The sequence below is a fragment of the Perognathus longimembris genome, chromosome 28, assembly GCF_023159225.1.
Source record: "Perognathus longimembris pacificus isolate PPM17 chromosome 28, ASM2315922v1, whole genome shotgun sequence".
In the NCBI taxonomy this organism is placed as follows: domain Eukaryota; kingdom Metazoa; phylum Chordata; class Mammalia; order Rodentia; family Heteromyidae; genus Perognathus; species Perognathus longimembris.
The window spans coordinates 37,862,482-37,882,645 of NC_063188.1; the positions used below are offsets into that span (position 1 = coordinate 37,862,482).

The 20,164-nt window shown below is 41.6% G+C and overlaps 3 protein-coding genes across 4 annotated transcripts in view; 2 read left to right on the forward strand and 1 right to left on the reverse strand.

Annotated features, from left to right (window-relative positions):
• LOC125343006 (nuclear RNA export factor 5-like) overlaps positions 1-4,155 on the forward strand; it is a 23,271-nt gene extending 19,116 nt beyond the window's left edge. Inside the window, exons 4-15 of the mRNA XM_048335338.1 lie at positions 7-72; positions 178-282; positions 378-458; positions 590-659; positions 816-904; positions 1,014-1,121; positions 1,294-1,403; positions 2,841-2,877; positions 3,258-3,323; positions 3,413-3,468; positions 3,843-3,898; positions 3,980-4,155. Coding sequence (XP_048191295.1) covers positions 7-72; positions 178-282; positions 378-458; positions 590-659; positions 816-904; positions 1,014-1,121; positions 1,294-1,403; positions 2,841-2,877; positions 3,258-3,323; positions 3,413-3,468; positions 3,843-3,898; positions 3,980-4,155 — 1,020 coding nt within the window. The remainder of the gene's footprint in view (positions 1-6; positions 73-177; positions 283-377; positions 459-589; positions 660-815; positions 905-1,013; positions 1,122-1,293; positions 1,404-2,840; positions 2,878-3,257; positions 3,324-3,412; positions 3,469-3,842; positions 3,899-3,979) is intronic.
• Positions 1-20,164, reverse strand: part of Bex5 (brain expressed X-linked 5) — an 851,362-nt gene that overhangs the window by 199,075 nt on the left and 632,123 nt on the right. The gene's annotated exons all lie outside the window — the stretch shown is intronic.
• On the forward strand, positions 17,637-19,192 carry Armcx5 (armadillo repeat containing X-linked 5). The gene is made up of 2 exons (XM_048335339.1): positions 17,637-18,840; positions 19,155-19,192. The coding sequence occupies exons 1-2, from the start codon at positions 17,637-17,639 to the stop codon at positions 19,190-19,192; spliced, it is 1,242 nt and encodes a 413-aa protein (XP_048191296.1).

The window sequence follows — 20,164 nt, forward strand, 5'->3', positions numbered from 1 at the left end:
AGAAAGTATGACAAGATGTGGCTAGTAAATTTAATCCAGAGCCATTCCAGTGTACCTTTCACTCCAGTTGATGTAAGAGAAGATGGCAAAACCAACTGAGTGGGAATAGGAGAAGGGGAGGGGCCATGCTTGACAGAGAATCTTGGCTTCTGACACCCTTGCCTTCATTCCCTGTAGTTTCAGTTCATCAAAACTCGGGCACAATTCTTTGTCCAGGGTGAAAGCACTGCCTCTGCATTCAAGGCTATCCACTGCAAGATTTATGATGAAGCAAATGATAAGGTGTGTGTGGTAGGCATTCTGTCTTTTACCCTTGCTGGACAGGAGTTTACTTTGAGTTTAGAGGCCCTACAGTTTAACCCACCACTCCTTCACAGATATCTATCTTTGTCAATCCTTCTTCTGTACCTGACATGGTGATGAATAAGTTCACAGCAGAACAAATGGAGCAGATAAAGGTAATGCAGACAAAAGGCACAGTGTGTGCCCATGTTCCAGTCCCACCTCTCCTTCCTATCATTCTCTGATGTCCCTGTTTACTTTAACACTCACAGCCAAGGAGCCTCTCTCTCCACCTCTGTCTCTACAGCTGGCCTTGATGAAACGATATGATGTCACTCAGAAAAGTCTGGACCTGCAGAAGCTCCAGTTTGACACAGGTATGGCTGACCACATTAGTTTTAAGGTATATGAGGACAGAGGAGTCTGCCTGGGAGGAAGGTCTAGGGATAGCAACTTGGGTAGGGCTCTGTGCAGATTCTGTTGCAAGTTGGCCCCTCTAGGCCTTCTGATTGTCTCTTCTTGACTTCCTGAAGGCTTATTGGGCCATGATATTACAATGGTCCTGAATCGAAGACATTTCATGGCTGCCATCCTGCAGATCATTGGAGAAAATTTCCCTGAGGTGAAGCCTACTTCCTTTGAGTAGAGGGCTGGAAGGGATGGGTTGTAGAGCATACATGTATCTCAGGCCCTAGATGATAAACATTGCTGAAACTCTTCCTTCCTTAAAGCTGTTGTCCTTGAACCTGTGCAACAACAACATATATTGGCTGGATGGCCTGTCTGACATAGTACAACAAACCCCTCAAGTCAAGTTCATGAACCTCTCGCAAAACCAGGTGAGAAGGGTAATTCTGATGACATTTGGGTTGAAGGTGGATGACAATACACATTTGGTGATAGTAAGAGGCAGTCAAAGGAACCTGTGCATGAGGGTAGGAGTGAGTTATGGGCCCCAAGAGTGTTTCTTTCTCTGAGATGATTTACCAGATTTCTCCTCATCTTTCTCAGATAAAGTTTGCTTCAGAGTTGGACAAGTTGAAAGGGCTGCAGCTAGAAGAGCTGTGGCTAGAGGGGAACCCCTTGTGCAACACCTTTGCAGACAAAGCTGCCTATGAAGTGTACGTAATCTCATGTTAATGCCAGTCCTCCTTCCTGGGGAACCTTTGCCCCTTGAAAACCTGAGCTGTTCCTGACATGCCTGTCTACAGGGAAGGCAGCCAAGGTCCTATGTGAGGACCCTCAGCTCTGCTCACAGGTCTCCTTCCTCTGCTCTGCCCCCTTTTCAGCTAGTTTGGAATGAGTTTCCCACCTCTAGGCAAATGGCCTCTTTGCCTCAACCAGGTGTGGCTGCCCTTCCTTCCCTATCATGAGGGGGGGGTGTCTTTTTTCCTTGTTCCTGAAAGGTGCCCCTCCTTTCCCAGCCCACCATGGAGGCTGCACTGCCCCATGCTGAGGCTCTTAACCACATAGGTGGCTGCCACTATGAAATCTGTTCCTCTGGGCCAACTCTGGGACATATGTCTTCCTTGTGGAGAAACCTGGGCTCCTTGAATCAAAGATCCAGAAATGGGCAGGAAAGAAGCTTTCTGAAGCAGGAGTGGAAGGCAAAGGGCAAAAGAGTTTGAGAATAGAAGGGCAAGCCTCTCAGGAACACACACACTCTCTCTCTTCATCAGATCATACTACCTGCTCCTCCCCCTAGAGGAGCCTGGGTAGTCCAAAACAAGTATGGTTCCTCGGGCAGGGCACAGACTCATATAGGCATAGGGACCTGTGTGCAGGAGAGAAGAGAGACCATATGGAGGGGCCAAAGACCTCTATGTGTACTGATGGGGCCTCACCCTTCTCACGCCTTACAGTTCTAGGGGATGATTCCTGCCTCCAGTGACAGTTTGTTCCCTATGCCCAGCTTACACTCACTTATCCCACCCGGTATCCCAGGAGCCCCAGGAGAGCAGATACATGTTGTCATTCCTGTCTCAGGCCCAAGGGGTGAAAGAGAGGGAAGGGAAGAGAATCATCATTTTCTCCTCCACCTTCCTTCCCTGAACCAGAATGGGTAGAGCCTTTTCTGCTTTCTTCTGATTTTCTTCCTTTTCCTCCTTGGTTGCCATCTTCTTGTGCATGCTTACATATCCCTTTACCCTTCATTTTCTACTTTTCTATGGCTAACTCTCCTACTCCTATCTTTTACCTAACAAAACTAGTGGCTCCTAGTTGCTTATGAGCCCTACCTCACTTACCCAGCCTGGCTAGGCCATACCCTGCAGCATGCTGGATGCCCAAGTGAAGTGGTAGAGGAGAGCCCTGAGTTCCCACTAAATTCCCTGCTCCTTTTGTTGGGGTTTCAGAGGAGAGGAAAGGAAACACAGCGTAGAAAGAAGCCTTGAAACCTAGGCTCCCATTGTGGCTTTTTGTAGCCTTGGAAAAGGGGGTCAGCGCAATGTAGGTGGGGAATACTTCTCTAGAACGAAAAGGCAGAACAAAGAGAGCCAGTAGGATAAAGGCTGAATAATCCTGATTATCAATCACTCTGCTTTTTGTTTTTTGGACAGAGCCATTCAAGATTACTTCCCCCAGTTATTGTGGCTGGTAAGTACCTACCTTCATCACGGTCTCCTGTTCCTCAGGAACATAACCCAAACACCTGCCCCCAAGCCTTTTGCTTTTTGTCTAGGTTTCATATTTGCCCCAGCCCATCATCATTCACTGCACTCCTGAAAAAGATGTGAATGTTCTCCCTAGGAAAAAAATGTTTCTGCAAACACATTCACATAGGCACATGCATGTAACTAATGGTAGAGATTTCCAAGACCCTATGATACAGCTTCCCCCTGTAATCTCATCTACATGATTGCTGTGGCTGCCTCAAGCCTAAACTCTGGCCCTTATTCTTCCTTGGGCTTCTTTACCTTGGTCACCCAGTACTACCTCCCTGGCATGTTCTGTTGACTTCCTCTTTCCTTTCTCAGGATGGCCAGGAATTAGTCTCACCAGTTATTGGCGGTGATGTTCCTGAAGTAATAAAACCCTGCAAGGTGAGGAAGAAGCACCAAGAGATACGTGTGATATTTATTCCAAGGGTGACTCCATCAGCTACATAGTATAACATGGCTTTTTATTCCAGGAAAGCTATAGAGGATGTGAGAGTCTGAAGAGTATGTTGCTGCAATTTCTAATTCAGTAAGTTCCCACGAGACCTTGAGGAGGAGAAAGGCTGGGGCAGCCTAGTCCACCTGCTCAACTATGAACAAGTCAACAGGCTTGTGTATAGTGTTCAGGTGTCATCTAGGGCCAAGGTGACCAAGATAGATTAGACCTTTTCCCACTCCCAAGGTATTACTTGATCTATGACCATGGAAATCGACAGGATCTACTCAGTGCTTACCATGATGAAGCCTGCTTCTCTCTCTCCGTTCCCTGTGGGACCAATGGCCCACATCCGTGAGTATCACAATTCAGACTCTGGGCTGAAGCCACATGCCTCCTCAACAGACATAGGTGAGCTAAAAACACACTGATTGGACTACTACTTTTCTTCTCTGTCTTTCTTCTAGGAGCTTGAAAGACTACTTAAAGGATAGTAGGAACCTAAAGAAGCACAAACACCCCGGTAAGTGTGGAATGAAGGGAAATAAGCTTCTGAAAAGCTTATAAAGGAGTCAATAATATGGTACTTCCTTTCCCCATACAGTGTCACGGATGCAACTGTTGAAGCACACAAACTGTGAAATTGTGGTCTGCCTCAGTTCCTTGCCCAGAACTCAGCATGACTTTAGCTCCTATGTAATAGACATTTGTGTTCAGACGGTGAGCCCCTGTTTCTTCCCTCAGGCAATTCCAGAAAGCTGGAAGTGGAGTAGTGAGTGAGCTTTAGAAGGGTCAAGAAATCTATTTTCTTTTCCATTTCAGGATACAATGCTCTGTTTTTCTGTCAGTGGTGTGTTCAAGGAAGGTGAGTATCTATAGAATTGTCTCAGTAAGGCTCTAGTGACTCACTACTAGCTGATTTCCCTTCTTGAACAGCCCCAGCCCCCTTTCTTTGCCTTCCTGTAATTTCCTTCTCTTTCGTACTTTTTTCCCCTTCTCTTCTGATTCCCTTTGTGTTTCCTCATTCTTACTTTTCCCCAAAAGTTACTGACCTGACCCACATCTATACCTGTCTGGATAGCTCAGTTCAGACATTAGGGACACAGGCTACGGACTTTGATTGCTCTTACTTTGTGAGCCTGATAGCCCATCAATTTCTTAATTTGAAAAATGAAATGAATGCCCATCTCTTGGGCAGCTGTAAAATGGAAATCAAGTAAGTTTGTCTGTAAAGGTACCCAGCCTAAGTTAAGAGTGCTGTCACTGGGAACCAGTTACTTCTAGTCTTTCTCTCTTGGTCTCTGAAATGCCTTCTGGATTCTAAAGCATTGTTCCAGCCTGGCTCATTTCAGGGTGTCCCAAGAGTTCCTGATAAGATCCTGATTAGAGAAAGCTGTGCATTTACAACTCCACTGAAGTATTGTTTGTTGTTACTAAAGTAGGTGGAACGTCTGAAGGATGTGTTCGTGCCTTCACCCGGACCTTCATCATAATTTTTAGAAACAATTCCGAGTAAGTTCTATTGTGGGTGGCAATGAGAGCATACATATCAGCTTTCTGCCAATTGTATGAGAATGTGGTAGTATGGCCTTGGGGTCTTCTCAGTAGACCCAACAGGTAGATATAGAGAGAAGACTAGATTAGTGGTTAAGAGCAGGGACTGGGGAGTCAGAATATAAGAGTCTCTTCTTGGCAACAAAACTATTAGTTTATAGTTTTGACAAGTTATAAGACTTCTCTATAAAAGACTCATTATCTTCCTCTGAAAGTAGGGAAGAGTGATCACTTCTTTGGTAAAAGTTAAATGTATTAAGGTCAAATATATAATCTAATGAAGCTAATAGACAATCTCTCTAAAGTTGTCTCTGTGGCAGGAGTGAAGGAAACAAGCCAAGGTTGTTGGGAGCTAAATAGTGTAGGGATTCCAAAGCAGTCTGGTTGCTGAATAGCAGTGGAAACAGCATCATTTTTGGGAGAGTTGGGAGAGTTCCTTTGTCCTGTTATCTAAAGAACCATCTTTCTTCCAGAATTTGCATTTCGAATGATATGATGATTGTGAGGAATGCCAGACCCCAAGAGATTCAGAGAAACTTCTCTACCCCCTTGTTCAGGCCCATGCCTAAGCCTATTCTTTCATCCAGCTCCCAATTCACTGTCTCCCAGGAACCACAGGAAGTGGTGCAGCCTTCCTCCACTCAGTCGGAAGTAAACTTTGAGTGCTCTGATAAGTAAGTATTGTAAAGTAAGAGTGTTTTTGTTAGGAAAATGGAGGAGAATGGAAAAAGAATAGGCCGGACTCGATCATCAACAGGCGAGGACTGTTCACTGAGGAACAGCGAGGGGCACAGACCTTCCTGTGTGTTTGGAGGTTGTGCAAGGGGGTGAATTTGGGACCAGGCTTGTAAGGGGTCTGAGCAAGGAGGCAGAGGTATTGAAAGCACCACTAGGTCTAGGAAGTTGGTGGCTTTTCCTTTTGGCCCACAAAGGATTGTTTACAGCTGGGCCTAGGTACATATCAAAGCAGGTTCGCATAAGTTAGGACTTTTCCATAATAGCTGGGCCTAGGTGAAATGTCCTTCTGCATATCAAAGCAGGTTCCATGTTGAGGTTCCGCCTGGTTGTTCTAACACTGGTGTGTGTATGAACCTGTGGCAATAGGGTGGGTGGGGGTCAATCCTTCATATTCCATCTTTAGATACATAGAAAGAATAGGCCTAGAGAGGAAAGTCTTTCAATATTCAGTGGTCCGGCAATGTATAAGAAAATCATAGCTGCCTTATTTGTAGAAATTAAAAGTTAATCATAAGATAAAATAAGACAAGGAACACAAACAGAAAAATAATCTTGAATATGAAGAACAAAATTCAAGAACAACAAAGTTATTATAAGCTTACTATTAAAGTACAATAATCAATTAATGCAAGATTGTGTAGTGCTAAGAATAAAGATAGATTCATGGAATAAAGTATGAATCAAAAAATAATTTTATATACTCTCAACTTTGTAGTTAGTTTGTTTTCAGAGTACCAAAAAGAACCATGAGTTAAACAATGTCTTTTCAAAAATTAAGGGGGCTGGGATGTAGCTCAGTGGCAAAGCGCTTGCCTAGCAAGTGCAACATCCTGGGTTCGATCCCCAGTACCAAAAAAGAAAAGACAAAAAAAATACAGTTAAAAAAAATCAAAAATTATGTAAGGGAAGTGGTGTGGCTCAAGTGGTAGAGCACTAGCCTTGAGCTGGAGAGCTCAGGGACAGCACCCAGGCCCAGAGTTCAAGCCCCATGACTCACCCCGCCCCCAAAAGAAATTGTGTAAGAACACCTGGATATCCCCACACAAACTTGTACCCTTATATTGTACCTTATAGTATATACAAAAATTAATGGAAAAAGTTAAAACTTAAGCTACAAAAATCTTAGAAATACCATTCACAAGGAAATGAAAAGACTTGGAAAAATTCTATTAAGTGAAGTAAGCCAGACCAAGAGAAACAAAGATTGCATGGTTTCCCTCATTTGAAGTAAGCACACTGAGTGGTATGCAAGTGGTTACAAATAACTAAAGTAGAATAGACTATGGAGGGCTCAGATAGTATTATTACCTTTTAGGTCAAAGTCCAGCAAAATCAACACCAGGAAATGGGTACATCTAAAAAGGGGTGGGGACAAGGGGAGAAGGGTAGAGGAATGAAGGGGAGAAGGAAGGTAGAATGCACAAAACTAAGAAAAGTAAGGAAAGTGGTGGATTGAAGGTGGGGAGAGTGAGAGGTGATACTGATCAAGATGTATTCCTAAACTGCTTTGTTATATGGCACCTTCTTTGTACAACTACTTAGAGCTAATTAAAAAAACATCGGTATTACATTTAGCAAAAATACCTGATAAATGTTACCAAAGTTAAAAGTTTAAGAAAAAATAATGCAAACTTAGATTTAGTTATATATTCTATGGAAATAATAAATATAAAAATTTTAATGCCATTGAAAACTTTCTTTGTCAATTATTAAGAATTTATTTTTATTAGCTTTAAATGGTTGTACAAAGAAGTTTCGATTGAACATGTCAATTTAAGAGTATAATGCTTCTAGATCTGTGTCCCCCTTTCCCTCATTCTCAACCTAAGCCTGGCCATCCTCTCAAGTTTCCTGGTTCTATTTGCACAAATGTACACTAAGCATTATGCTTATAATGTAACATTAGGCATACTGTTAATACTGCAAGTATAATAGGTAAAAATTTCACAATTACCAAAAAAGTCTTAGAAGAAAACAGAGGGGCAAATCTTTACAATACTGAATTAGACTAATCTTTTCTGACAGAGGACAACAAAAACAAGAAAAAAATTAGATAAAGTCAACCTCATCAAATTTTTAAAACTTTTGCTTCAAAAGACACTGTCAATAAAGTGAGAAGAAAATCCACACAGACTATTTGACTATTTTGTATCTGATGAGTAACTTGTATCTATACTATGTAAAGAATTAAGAGCTCAATAACTTAAAGTAATCCAATTAATGTCAGCAAAGGTAGAAATAGGTATTTTTACAAAAAAGACAGAAATATTCAAAAAGCACATGGAAAAATACTCGACAGCATCTCAGTAATCTAGGAAATGCAAATATGAGATACTAGTTCATATTACAGTGGCTGTGATTTTTTAATATAATAAGTATTGGCAAATATATAATTTTCCATTGCTTCTTTCATTGCTGATGAGAATGGAAAAATGATACAGCCACTGTAGAAATCAGTTTGGTGGGTATTTGAAAATGTTAAATATGGGATAAATATGATAATTCCACCGAGATGAGAACATATGTTCACATGAAATCACATGAAATAATATATCAATATTAACTATAATAGCCAAAGGCAGAAAGAACTCAATTTCACCAATTTGTGAATAGATAAATCAATATTATACTTACATATAAATGGGATATCATTCAGCAGTGAAACAGGAATGAAGTTTGTATACTGCTATAATGTGGGTGAAACATCAAAATACTATGCTAAAGTGAAACGAGTCAGTCACAAAAGACAACATATTGTATGAGTCCATTTATTTAAAAAAATCCCAAATAGGTGAATTAATAGAGATAACAGATCAAGGGGTATTAGCGTGTGGAGAAAGGGAGAAATGAAGAATAACTGCTAACAGGAAACAGTTGTATTTGGTTTTCATTTTCTTCTTAAGATGAAAAATTTTTGACATTTAGATGAAATGGCTACATAATCTTGGCTAAGATCATGTGGGAATGTACTAGAAAATTGCTGAATATTATGTCTTCAAATTGCAAACAGGTCTTATATCACAATATTAAAATGGTTGATAAACTTTCATTTTTGAATTCCCATTATTTTCCTGACAGTTCTTTGAGAATCAATGTATATTAAGCTCCTTCAGTCCTTCGAATGCCTCATATTTGTCTGTTTTGAATTCTTCAGACCATGAATATCAGTGACGGACACTTTGTTTTCCACAGATCTTTCTCCATTATCACAGTGGTGCTCACTCTAGCATGGATAGTATGAGTTAAGTGTCAGCATTTTGTGGTCAGTGACTATGTTCCATTGTAGTAATTCTGTGCTTCTCCCACCCCAGGTGCCTTGAGAACACAGAGTAGTACTACACCAGAGCTGCTTAGGTCTTCACTATCTTCCAGGTGAGATCTGGGAATCAAGTGTGTAAAAAATGGATGCCCCTGGGCCTTCAGGAAAGTGGAGGCTGTGTAGCATGTGGATGGAAATGGGGCAACTGGCTCCTCTGACATTCCAACTCTTTTTCTCCAGACCAAGCATGAGATCATAGAGGAGGCCTTCAAACAAACATCCTAAAAGGATGCCTCTTCACCTTCATCTTCCTCTTCACCCACAGGCAGCTCTTATTTCTCATAAACCCAAAGCCACACCTACAGCTGGGGCTCATCACGTCCCTAAGGTCCAACAATTCTATGTATTTTCCCTACTGATGTTGCCTGTTTTTTTCTGAAAATAAAGAGTGGCATTGCATGTTGAACATTGTGTCCTGGATTGCTCTCCTCCTGCCCTAGCCATGAGCCAGTGTTGCCAGGACTGAAAGGCCCTGCACACCATCCCACCCCGCCATGCCTGCTGTCCTCAGGCAGATCCGTCAGGCTTGCCTCCTGGGACCTTTGTGAATACAAGCTCGTGAGAAAGGACACGGTTGTCCAGTGAGTGGCCTTGGGAGCTCTTGTGGTTCCGACGGATGTTCCTCCTAGAGGCCTAGAGAAGCAGGCATGCCACCCGGCACAAAGGGAGCTTTGCAAAGAACATCTGCCTAGTGGGGGCTACAGGGGAGGGAGGAAAAGTGCAGGTTCACATAAATTACTGATACTATAATCCTTTCAGTGATTTGCGCACAGTTAGGAGGGAAATGAACCTTTTCACAGGGCTCTTCATGCTTCCACCTGCCTTCCACCCACTGTCCTCCTGGAGGTGCTGTAAGGGCATGTCCTTAGCACCTACAGGGTGAGGGGCAGTCAGCCTCTGCTCAGTGCATCCCTCACAGCTGGCATGTTCTTGAGGAAGGGACTTTGATCATCTATTTTCAATTCCAAATAACAACAGTGGCACAAATTCTCACTCTGGTCAGTTCTTCGGGACTTTCCATAATGATTAGCGAAGGAGAGTTCTGAATTTCAGACAGGCACAGAGCAGGACATCTACACAATTTATCTTCCACACTTCTGCAATGCTTGCACTTAGAAAAAAAACAGGCATCACGTCTGAAATGAAAATAATAGTCACATCCATTTTTCAAGTTATAATTCTATGAATGATGCCACAGGTAAGGTTCTACCAGATGGCAAATAATGCCTGTATATACGATTTCCTACTTATTGGTATTTTTCAGTTGATTTGCATTACAGAGCCAAGCAATGGAGTGTGAATTTCTGAACAAGTACTAATGTAGGATCAACCTTTCTATTACATAAAGAATAATGCTGAACTGGGATGTGGCTTAGTGGTAGAGTGCTTAACTAGCATGCATGAAGCCATGGGTTCAATTCCTCAGTACTACACAAACAGAAAAAGCCTGAAATGACACTGTGGCTCAGGTGGTAGGGCGCTAGCCTTGGCAAAAAAAGAAGCTCAGGGATGGTACCCAAGCCCTGAGTTCAAGCCCCAGGACTGACTAAAAAAATAATGCTAACTTTGTTGTTCTGGGTCTGGCCTCTGTCAGGAGCCAAACTTGCAGCTAAATTCATTCTGACCTCTGGCTGTGTTGTTATCACCAGGATATGCTAGATGCAAGGACATTTGTTCACAGCCACTATCAGGAATTGCTTTGCTATGTCCTTTGCTATGTCCGCCTTGCTATGTCCGCTGGGGTACATTCCTATGTTAATTAACCTCATCCTGTGTTTACTGTAATCAAATGTTGCAAACTTCAAAGCCTCTTTGTGTTCTTGAATTTGAACAACCCTATGCTATTCCCTGGTTCCAAAACTGCATATAAACTGGAAGTTAAGAATAAACTGGGCTGCAGTCTTGAGTTACAATCTCCAGATGCACACCTCCCGTACCCCATCTTTGCCTCTTGTCTTTTTTCTCTTGTCTTGTATTTTTCCTTTTCTTTAATCCTCGCCCCCCTTATTCAGAATTTCCTTTTCACTGCCGGCTGGCGAGGCAGAGGCCTCCATACTCAGAGACAAACTTGTATAACTGTCTAAGCTTTAGTCTTCTCATGTAGGAAACAAAGTGCACACTATACTCACCTTGTTGTGAAACATGGAGATAGTCCTACATGGGATTGAGTATCCAGCTCAATTTAGTCATTGTGAGAAGGGACTATGGAATCCATGGCAAAGTCTCCTGCTTCTTTTGTCTCCATTATCTGCAACCTCTTTCTCTAAAAGTTCTGATGAAACCATTATAACCATCTTCATTCCTCATCCTGCCAAATCCCTTTGAGTTCATGCTTTAAGAAAATACTAACTTTGAAGTCTCCTGTGCTAACACATGTCTGTGTATCCAAGGTCACAGTTTCTACATAATGAACCTGGATATGAAATCAGACAGTGGGGCTCTAAATGAACATGGATTTGCACACATAACTTTAACTGTTAGTTTTTTACTTAATATTCAGAGCAGCATGTCATATAGTTATAATTAAAAAGAAGAGAAAACCGAGTCTCTGAGGTGTGAGCTACTTAATCATACTCAGAATTTTTGTAGGTCATTCTTCCTATGAGGCCCTCAACCCTAACATAGCTTCACACTCAGTGTGAAAACTATAGTTAAGATAAGGCTGTATGTAGCTCAGTGATAGAACACTTGCCTAGAATGTGCAAGATCCTGGGTTCAATCTGCAGCATGAGGTGGAAAGGAGAGAGGGAGGCAGGAAGGAAGGAAGTCATAGCTTTGAAGTCAGCACAGAAGAAAGCGACTTCACGTTATTTTTGTGGGCAGAGATTGGTGCTATTAGGATACAACCTCCTTCTTCTGGTCTTCATTTCTCTGTATTGTCTTTCCATTTCCATACAGCAAAACTTCTGCCATAAACTTGTGTTTAGAGGAATAGAGGAAAATCTGCCACAAATAGAGAACATTTACATAACAATTGAGCTCATAAAACTATGATAAAATTCCAAATTAAAAAATGCAAGAGTTACTACAATGAATGGAACTTTCCAAGTCTCCACCACCTAAGTTGTAAATAGGTTGCCTTCTAAAAAAGACAAGCCTTTCTATCAGTTATTTGTTGACACGGAGATACTACGCATATACACAAAATATTTTTAAGCAATGATAACAAAACTTCATTTTATTCCTTGCTTTCTTCGCTAAAAAATTGTTTTGGAGGGGCTGGGAATATGGCTTAGGGGTAGAATGCTTGCTTACCATGCACGAAGCCCTGGATTTGATTCCTCAGCACCACATACAACCCACCAGAAGTGGCCCTGTGGCTCAAGAGGTAGAGTATTGGCCTTGAGCACAGTGAAGCCAGGGACAGTGCTCAGGCCCTGAGTCCCAAGCCCCAGGACTGGCAAAAAAAATGTTTTCGAGATTATTCTATACCAGTATACTTGAAGTTGTTCTTTCTTTGTAACAGTTGTATAATATGATTGTTTGGATATATACCATGATTTAGTTGATCAGTGTCCTAAGGATGAATATTAACTTTCTTTTCCACCATTTGCTTTTAGGAACACATCTGCAATGAATATCTATGTCACATAGTATTTTGCAACGCGCAAATATTATTTTTAGGCAATATTGTTAAAGTGAAATTGCTGATCAGTGGCTGTGTACTTTGACATATATTTGCAAATGACCTTTCTAGGCTACAGTATACCAATTTACACTTCCTCTAACCATGTGTAAGAATGCCTTTTCCCATTCCCTTGTACAACAGAATTTGAACTTTTTGTTATTTGCCAGTCTGATAGATGAGAGATATATACATATCACTATAATTAAAATTTGCATGTTACTGGTAAGATTAAATATTTTCTTATATATTTAAGAAACATTGGTATATGTTGTGAACTCCATTCATATGTTTGCCTATTTTTTCACTGGATTATTACTCATTAGTCTTTTGTTTATTAATTTTAGGGCTTTATTATATGTTGAGGAACTTGGTGAGGCATAGTGGTAAACATGAATCAAAGGCAGAAAAGAAAAGAATTACTAATATTGAGCTCAAATTAAATATATTTCCCAATATGGCCATTACAATATATGACATAAAGGTACTTCGGGCTTCTCTTGAAAAACAAAATCTTTGTTCCCTTCCTCCACAACATTTCTTCATGACTGATTCTAAGGTAAGCCCTGGGGTTACAGGCAAATATATATGCATATATATATATATGTGTGTGTGTGTATACACATATTGCTTGGGGTTATGAATGTGAATTTGGAGATGAGTGTGGTGGGCTTGGAAGGCAGGTGGTAAAAGCGAGGGAGGGGCTGATGCAGGGGAATATATATATATATATATATATATATATATATATATATGATAGCTTAACATTGATTTGAAAGTAAGAAATGGTTTCATGAAATTCTTAGTGGTCCCTCCCTCCTTCATCCATTGACTATTATGTGCTGAGTACACATTGGTACAAAAGAGGAAATTAACAATCTAACTCAGACTCCTTACCCATCATAAGAGAGAGAGAGAGAGAGAGAGAGAGAGAGAGAGAGAGAGACAGAACATGTATATATTCAGGAAGAATACACTTTATTAGATTGGATGAAAGGTTTAGAGGGAAGATGGAGTTGAAGAGAACAGCTGAGATCTGCCTTGAGGAACTGCATGGGAAATGGTGGTAACTTTTCCTGACAGAATAATGGAGGAAGAGACAGGATGTGTTCTAACAGGGTCCTGACACTTGTCTGTGGGACGGCAGAGAGGAAGGACTCTGGCTACCCACAAACCCTAATAGAGAAAGCTCCTCTTTCTTGGATAATTGCAAAAACAGTATAAAAACCAAATAAGTTTCCATTTGGAATGGGGAAAAATTAGTGTGTCAGAAAGAATCACGCTTGGCACAGATCAGTGGCTAAGTTACTAAGACAGGAGGTCGAGACTGACTTTCCTTTGGGAGAGGAGCAGTAGTTCCATGGGACACAATTGTTCTCCCTATACCCAAATTTGTTTAGGTGGGAGTGATATTGGGGTGTTGGGACATATCTACACACAGTTTGGCATTGTTTTTCTCTTCATTCGTGTTTGCTTTTTCTATATCTGTCTCCCATTACCTAAGTCTATTTCAACAAAAGAAATAAGCTGGTAAATAAAGGCAAAAGATTTAAGCAAGAGGAGCTGAAAAATACCAACAGGAAAAGATCAAAGCAGCTTGCCAGATGCCCTACCACGATCCCACACATTTTATGAAGAAAATTCAGTGCCTGAAAGGGCAGCATAGAGGGTTTCTCTTGTAGTTGGCACAGATTAATAAATATTTTGATAGATTCGAATGTATATTCCTATCGCAGTCTTCAGCCTTTCCCAACTTTCCTGCCGCAGCCCCTCCCACAGCCCATATATATTTTGGAGGGCTGAATCGGTAACCACTAGGACTCAGATACAATCCCCCTTGTCAGGGTACAGCCCAGAACAAGTACTTTTTTTTCAGTTCTGAAGAAATGGTAGGATTGGCGGGGGGTGGGGGTGGGGGGTGGGGGAAGCTTCTAAAAGAGCTGAGCGAATACCGCGACACTTGAGTATTGGGTCTGCCCCTCTGTGCGCAGAACTGCATTTCCCCTGAGTCTGCAGGCATCTATCTCAGTCTGCACCAAAACCCTGCAAAGTGGGCGGGACGAAGACCTCTGACACAGCGAAAAGTGACGCCAGGCAAAGCCCAGTATCACTCCGCTTCCCTAAGCCGGATCACCTTAAACGACACTCTAGCTCCTCCCGCTGCCGGGTTTTGGTAATGGGGACAGAGCAGAGCCTATTCTGCAGTGGACAAGGTAGATGTAGTTACTAAGTGTGGGTTCCTGCGGGTCCCTGGGAAGCGGAAAGAGAAGACAGTACGGAAAAATGATAGCAGTTGTCAGTCTCGGCCTTTTGCCTTTTGTCTGACAAAGCAAGTGTCTCGTTCTAACTTCTAGGTTCCAGGCTGACCCCCAAACACAGTCGCCGCCATTGTCTTGGGTCCTTCTGTCGGTCAGTTCCCCTTTATATGTGGCATGGCACTCCTTGAGACAAGGAAATAAGAAAATTGCCTCTGATCCAAGCTGAGCAGGTTAGTGAGAAGGCGGGCATCGTTTGGTGGTATGAATGTGAATTTGGAGATGAGTGTGGTGGGCTTGGGAGGCAGGTGGTGAAAGCGAGGGAGGGACTGATGCAGGGGGAATCATAAAAGGACCTGCCTCTTTATTAGCTGCGTTTCTAGATACTCGCCCCACTTTAGACCAAGCTTGGTAAAGGGAAGGGGAAGGGGAAAGGGAAGGGGTGGAGTAGTGTCTTTCAACAGGGAAATGGATGATGATGAAGAGAAAATTGGGTTGCTGCTGTTGATGAAGACAATGATATGAGAGAGAGAGAGACAGAGAGAGAGACAGACAGAGAGAGAGAAAGAGAGAGAGAGAGAGAGAGAGAGAGAGAGAGAGAGAGAGAGAGAGAGAGAGAGAGAGAGAGAGAGAGAGAGAGAGAGTGCAAACGTGCGTTAACCAAGGCCCTGGCCTTGGATTCAAATAAGCTTTCAAATCTTGGCTACTAGTCAGTCTATTTGTAACCACACCCCTCACTGTCTTCTCATTTGATCTTTAGGAGCATGACATACATTCATTTAACTGTGTAGGTCCGTTCCGGTTTGCAGCACTTTAAATTTCTGTAATCTCTAGGGGGCAGCAAACCTTAAGAGGCGGGAACAGGATAAAAAGAGTCTCCCTACTGGAAAGTGGGCTGCGCTTGAAAGTGGTAAATGGGACAGTACTAGAGCAGGCAGGGATCTGGAATAATCTCTAGACTGCCTCTTTGTCAGCTTTCCACAAATGTCTTTACTGAGCCCCCAGTGGGTTTCAGAAATTTGACAGGCTTAGGGGGAGAGGAGAAAAATAAAATACCTTAAGAAATTTGGAAATAAGGCTTTTTATTGTTTTTCTAGTCTTCTGTAGTTTGTCTGGGTATTTCAAAATGTTTCAAATGTTTCAAAAATGTTTGAGTTGCTTCTTCATGGAAATTGTTAGACTCTAAGAATGAAGTAGAAGGGGTTGGAGATTTGGGAGTGGAGAAAGAAAGAGAAGTAGAGAATGTTGGGCAAAGAGCTACTTGCATCCTGAAAGCATGTATGCCCCAGATGCTATTCTTTTCCAAGAGCTCAATGTCCATGGTACATGTTCTACTTCTCCCTCTATTAGTTTCTGTGTTTGTGAATCTTTTCTGTCCCTAAGTGTGTAGAACTATGAAATTTTGTGAGGGTTTGTTCAAATAACACAACTTGGAGTTTGGAAGCAATGAAGAAGAGAATTGTTTCTCTATATTTATTAATATTGATGTAAGGATACAGGCACAAGGATGACTGAGATTTGAAAATTCCATCCCTTCTGTTTTTCCAGCTTATTGGTGACTCTTGCTTGTCTTCCTCTTGCTAATTTAGTTGAGAATTTGTTATGCTTTGGAAGTACAGGATGGAAAGACCTGCCTTCCCCCTTTCCTCTTGGTTGTCATACTCTCATGCTTCATTGTAATCTGATTCTGAACTACAGAAGTATCAGAACAATCATTGAAGAGGAAAATAGTGAGCTATAAAAAAGGAGGGAGAGCTTTGAAGCAGCCAAGCAGTTGGGGGAGGGGACCAATAAGAGGGAAACATTCGATGAACTGTACTTGCAAAGGCAAGAAAATACACCTGCAATCCTAGTTACTTGGGAAGCTGAGATCTGAGGAATGTGATTCAGAGGGGAAAAAAGTAAGTTTAAGACTCATGTTCAATTAAGTAAGAGAAAACTGGAAGGGGAGCTGTGGCTCAAGTGGTAGAGCACCAGCCTTAAGTGAAAAAGCTGAGAAACATTGCCTAAATACTGAATTCAAGCCCAGTACTGGCACAAAAAAGAAGACCAAGGTCTGTCACCAAAGTGATAGCTTCTTCTTTGATTATTTGTCCATAGGTCTGCCTGAAGGGCTTATCATCATTGGAAGCAAGGAAAAGAGGAGGAAATTACTCTGAATCAGGGCAGGTTGGTATGAGTTTGGAAACTGCTTAGGCAGATTGGTGGCATGGATTAGTAAAGATGTGCTTCACTCCAGTAGGAATCATGAGCCAGCCCAGTGAAATCTCAATCTCTCTCACTTCCTTCTCATATTCCTGTCCTCCATGACCTCATTTGGTGTGTGGAAAGGAGATTGGTAACACTTGGAGGTGTGGAGAGTGGAGGAAATAATAGAGATGGTTTGTTAAATGTACTCCTTTCATGTAGCACTGAATTTCCATACTTTCCTATATCTGTGCTAATTAGATTGAGGAGGAAAACGTTGGAAAAGACTTAAAGCCCAATTTCCTTCCTCCATTCCTAGGTCCAACTTCAGAGGCAGATCTGGAGACCAGGGAGTGGCTGAAGACCACCATTCTCCACCGGGCTGTGCCCAGGCACAGCCATCCTTCTTTACCTTGAGTGAGATTCCTCAACATATTGTCTATTTTGTTGGCAGAACTTGTAGTTGCAAAGGGGGCAGAGTGACTATTGGACTTTGTGTGGAAACATCAACTTGGAACAGACCTTCAGTGAAGGCCACAAAAGGGGTAGGGCACATTACTTGGTCTTACCTTTAACTTGGACCATGATTGGTTCTACAGCTAGTGTAAGGGCTGCAGAAGAGACTGAAATTGACCTGAAACTTGAAATCAGTAGCCCTGACTATACTAGAATGAAAGGTATGACTCAGGACAATGCAGCACTTGAGGCAGAACCAACAATAGAATTAGTGACCCATACCAAGATTTGTGATGGAACAATGGCTATGACACAAACAGTGACCTACACTCAGCCTGTGGCTGTGACAATTGAAGTGAGCCAAGTGGAAGATGTGACTAATATTAGAGTTGTGACTGAGAGTACGTCTGATGTAATGCCCCAAACCAAGTCAATGGTCATACCTGTGTCTAAGGTCAATGTCAATGCTGAAACCAAATCTGAAATCAAGGTTGATGCTGGCAGAGAGCCAAAAGCTAATGATAAAGCTGATACTGATTGCATACCTAATATAAAGGAAGAAGCCAGCATCCAGTCTGAGACCAAGGACACAACTAGTATTGTCATCAGATCCACCAATGAGGATGAAGAAAATGTCTGCTCCTGGTTTTGGACTGGGGAAGAGCCTAGTGTAGGGTCCTGGTTTTGGCCTAAAGAAGATGCCCCTCTTCAAGTTTATAAGCCCCCACTTGAAATTCAGGAAGAGCCCAAGCCTACACCCGAACATGACATTTCCCTAAAACAAAAAGCAGCAGCATGGGCAAGGGCCAGGTACCTTGTCCTAGCCCCAATTAATGCCCGGAAAAAGTCTTCACCTCCAAAAGGGAACTGGACCCTGGTTGCAACTTTGATTGAAACCCCTCTGGGTATTCGGCCTCTGACCAAGATCCCACCTTATGATGGACCTTACTATCAGACCTTAGCTGAGATAAAAGAACAGGTTAAGCAAAAGGAAAAGTATGGGCCTAGTCCAAAGAACTGCCGCTGTAATGCACGTGGCTTTAGTTTAGAGCCTGAAGAGTTTGATAAACTTGTTGCCTTACTTAAGCTAACTACTGATCCTTTTATTCATGAAATAGCTACAATGATAATGGGTGTCAGTCGTGCTTATCCATTTACCCAAGATATAATTCACGATGTTGGTATCACTGTTATGATTGAAAACTTGGTCAATAATCCCCAAGTTGAAGACCACTCTAAAGCTCTAGCTATAATAAGTGAGGCTCCTGAGCTTGTGGAAGAAACAAATATAGATGGGCCCTATATAAGAGAAATTTGTAAAGAAATAAACGGTAATTCTTTGAACTCCCATTTGCAACTGACTGCACTAAAATTATTGGTGGGCACAAGTATGAGGTTTGAGAATCATCATTTGATTGCTAGTCACATTCCAGATTTCCTTATATTGTTAAGCAAGGGAAGTTTCAGAATCAAGTTTTATGTTTTAAGATTACTTTATTGCTTGTCTAAAAATCAAGCTAATGTAAGAGAAATGATCACTGGTGATGTACTGTCAACTTTGGTTGCATTCTTTAATAAGAATGAGTCAAAGGTCAATATTCTTAATACTCTTCAAATACTTGAGAATATAAATTTCCATTTCAAGAAAAGGGCAAAGCTGTTTACCAAGGAAGAATTCACTAAATCTGAGCTTATTTCCATATTCCAGGAAGCAAAATTGCTTGGTCAGAAACTCCAAGACTTAGCAGAAAACAGTGATCCTGAGGTGAGAGATAAAGTTATACGATTAATACTCAAACTCTGAATAGCTATTTGTTTTCCCAAAGCCTTGAGCAATATTTTTGGTGTTGCAATATGAATTCAATGCATATTATAAACTCAATGCTTATATTCTCTGTTGGTTGAAGGAGACAATTTCGTGGATAACAATCTTGACAGCTTGAATATTTGTTGGACTTTATTGTGCTATATAATATAAATTGAGGTATTTTAGTATTTATGCAATGTGACCTGATATTAGTATTTATGCAATGTGACCCATTCATCTTGAGCAAGCTACTCTTCTGTGCTTTATATTGCTACAATGAGATTTCATTTACATGCTCTTAATAAAGTTGCATGCTAAAACTGGTGCACACATTGTCCTAGTTCTTCAGTTTATTTTGTGTTTTTTTTTTTGTTTTTTTTTTTTTGTTTTTGCCAGTCCTGGGGCTTGGACTCAGGGCCTGAGCACTGTCCCTGGCTTCGCTTTGCTCAAGGCTAGCACTCTGCCACTTGAGCCACAGCGCCACTTCTGGACATTTTCTGTATATGTGGTGCTGGGGAATTGAACCGAGGGCTTCATGTATACGAGGCAAGTGCTCTTGCCACTAGGCCATATTCCCAGCCCCTAGTTCTTCAGTTTAAATGCAGACAGAGAGATAAATTACTAGCAACATAAAAATGGTGAAGAGAACTTTTTTGTCAGTTTATGAGTGTGTGGGGGGCACAAACAAAATGGATTCCCATTGGGAGATTGTTTAGTTTCAACATGTTCAAGAATGAAAATCAATCTCTAAGTAAGAAGACAAGACTTTCCTCCTAGCTGTGTGTAGGCTCCAGTGAATAGGGCTTCAATGGAGATCAAATGGAGAATAAGCCCTATCTGGGCATCTC

Coding starts and splice junctions, on each gene's coding strand:
- Armcx5 (XM_048335339.1), top strand. CDS start 17,637: ATGATTGGTTCTACAGCTAGTGTAAGGGCTGCAGAAGAGACTGAAATT. Junction 18,841..19,154: donor AATTTGTAAAGAAATAAACG/GTAATTCTTTGA, acceptor TTCCATTTCAAG/AAAAGGGCAAAGCTGTTTAC.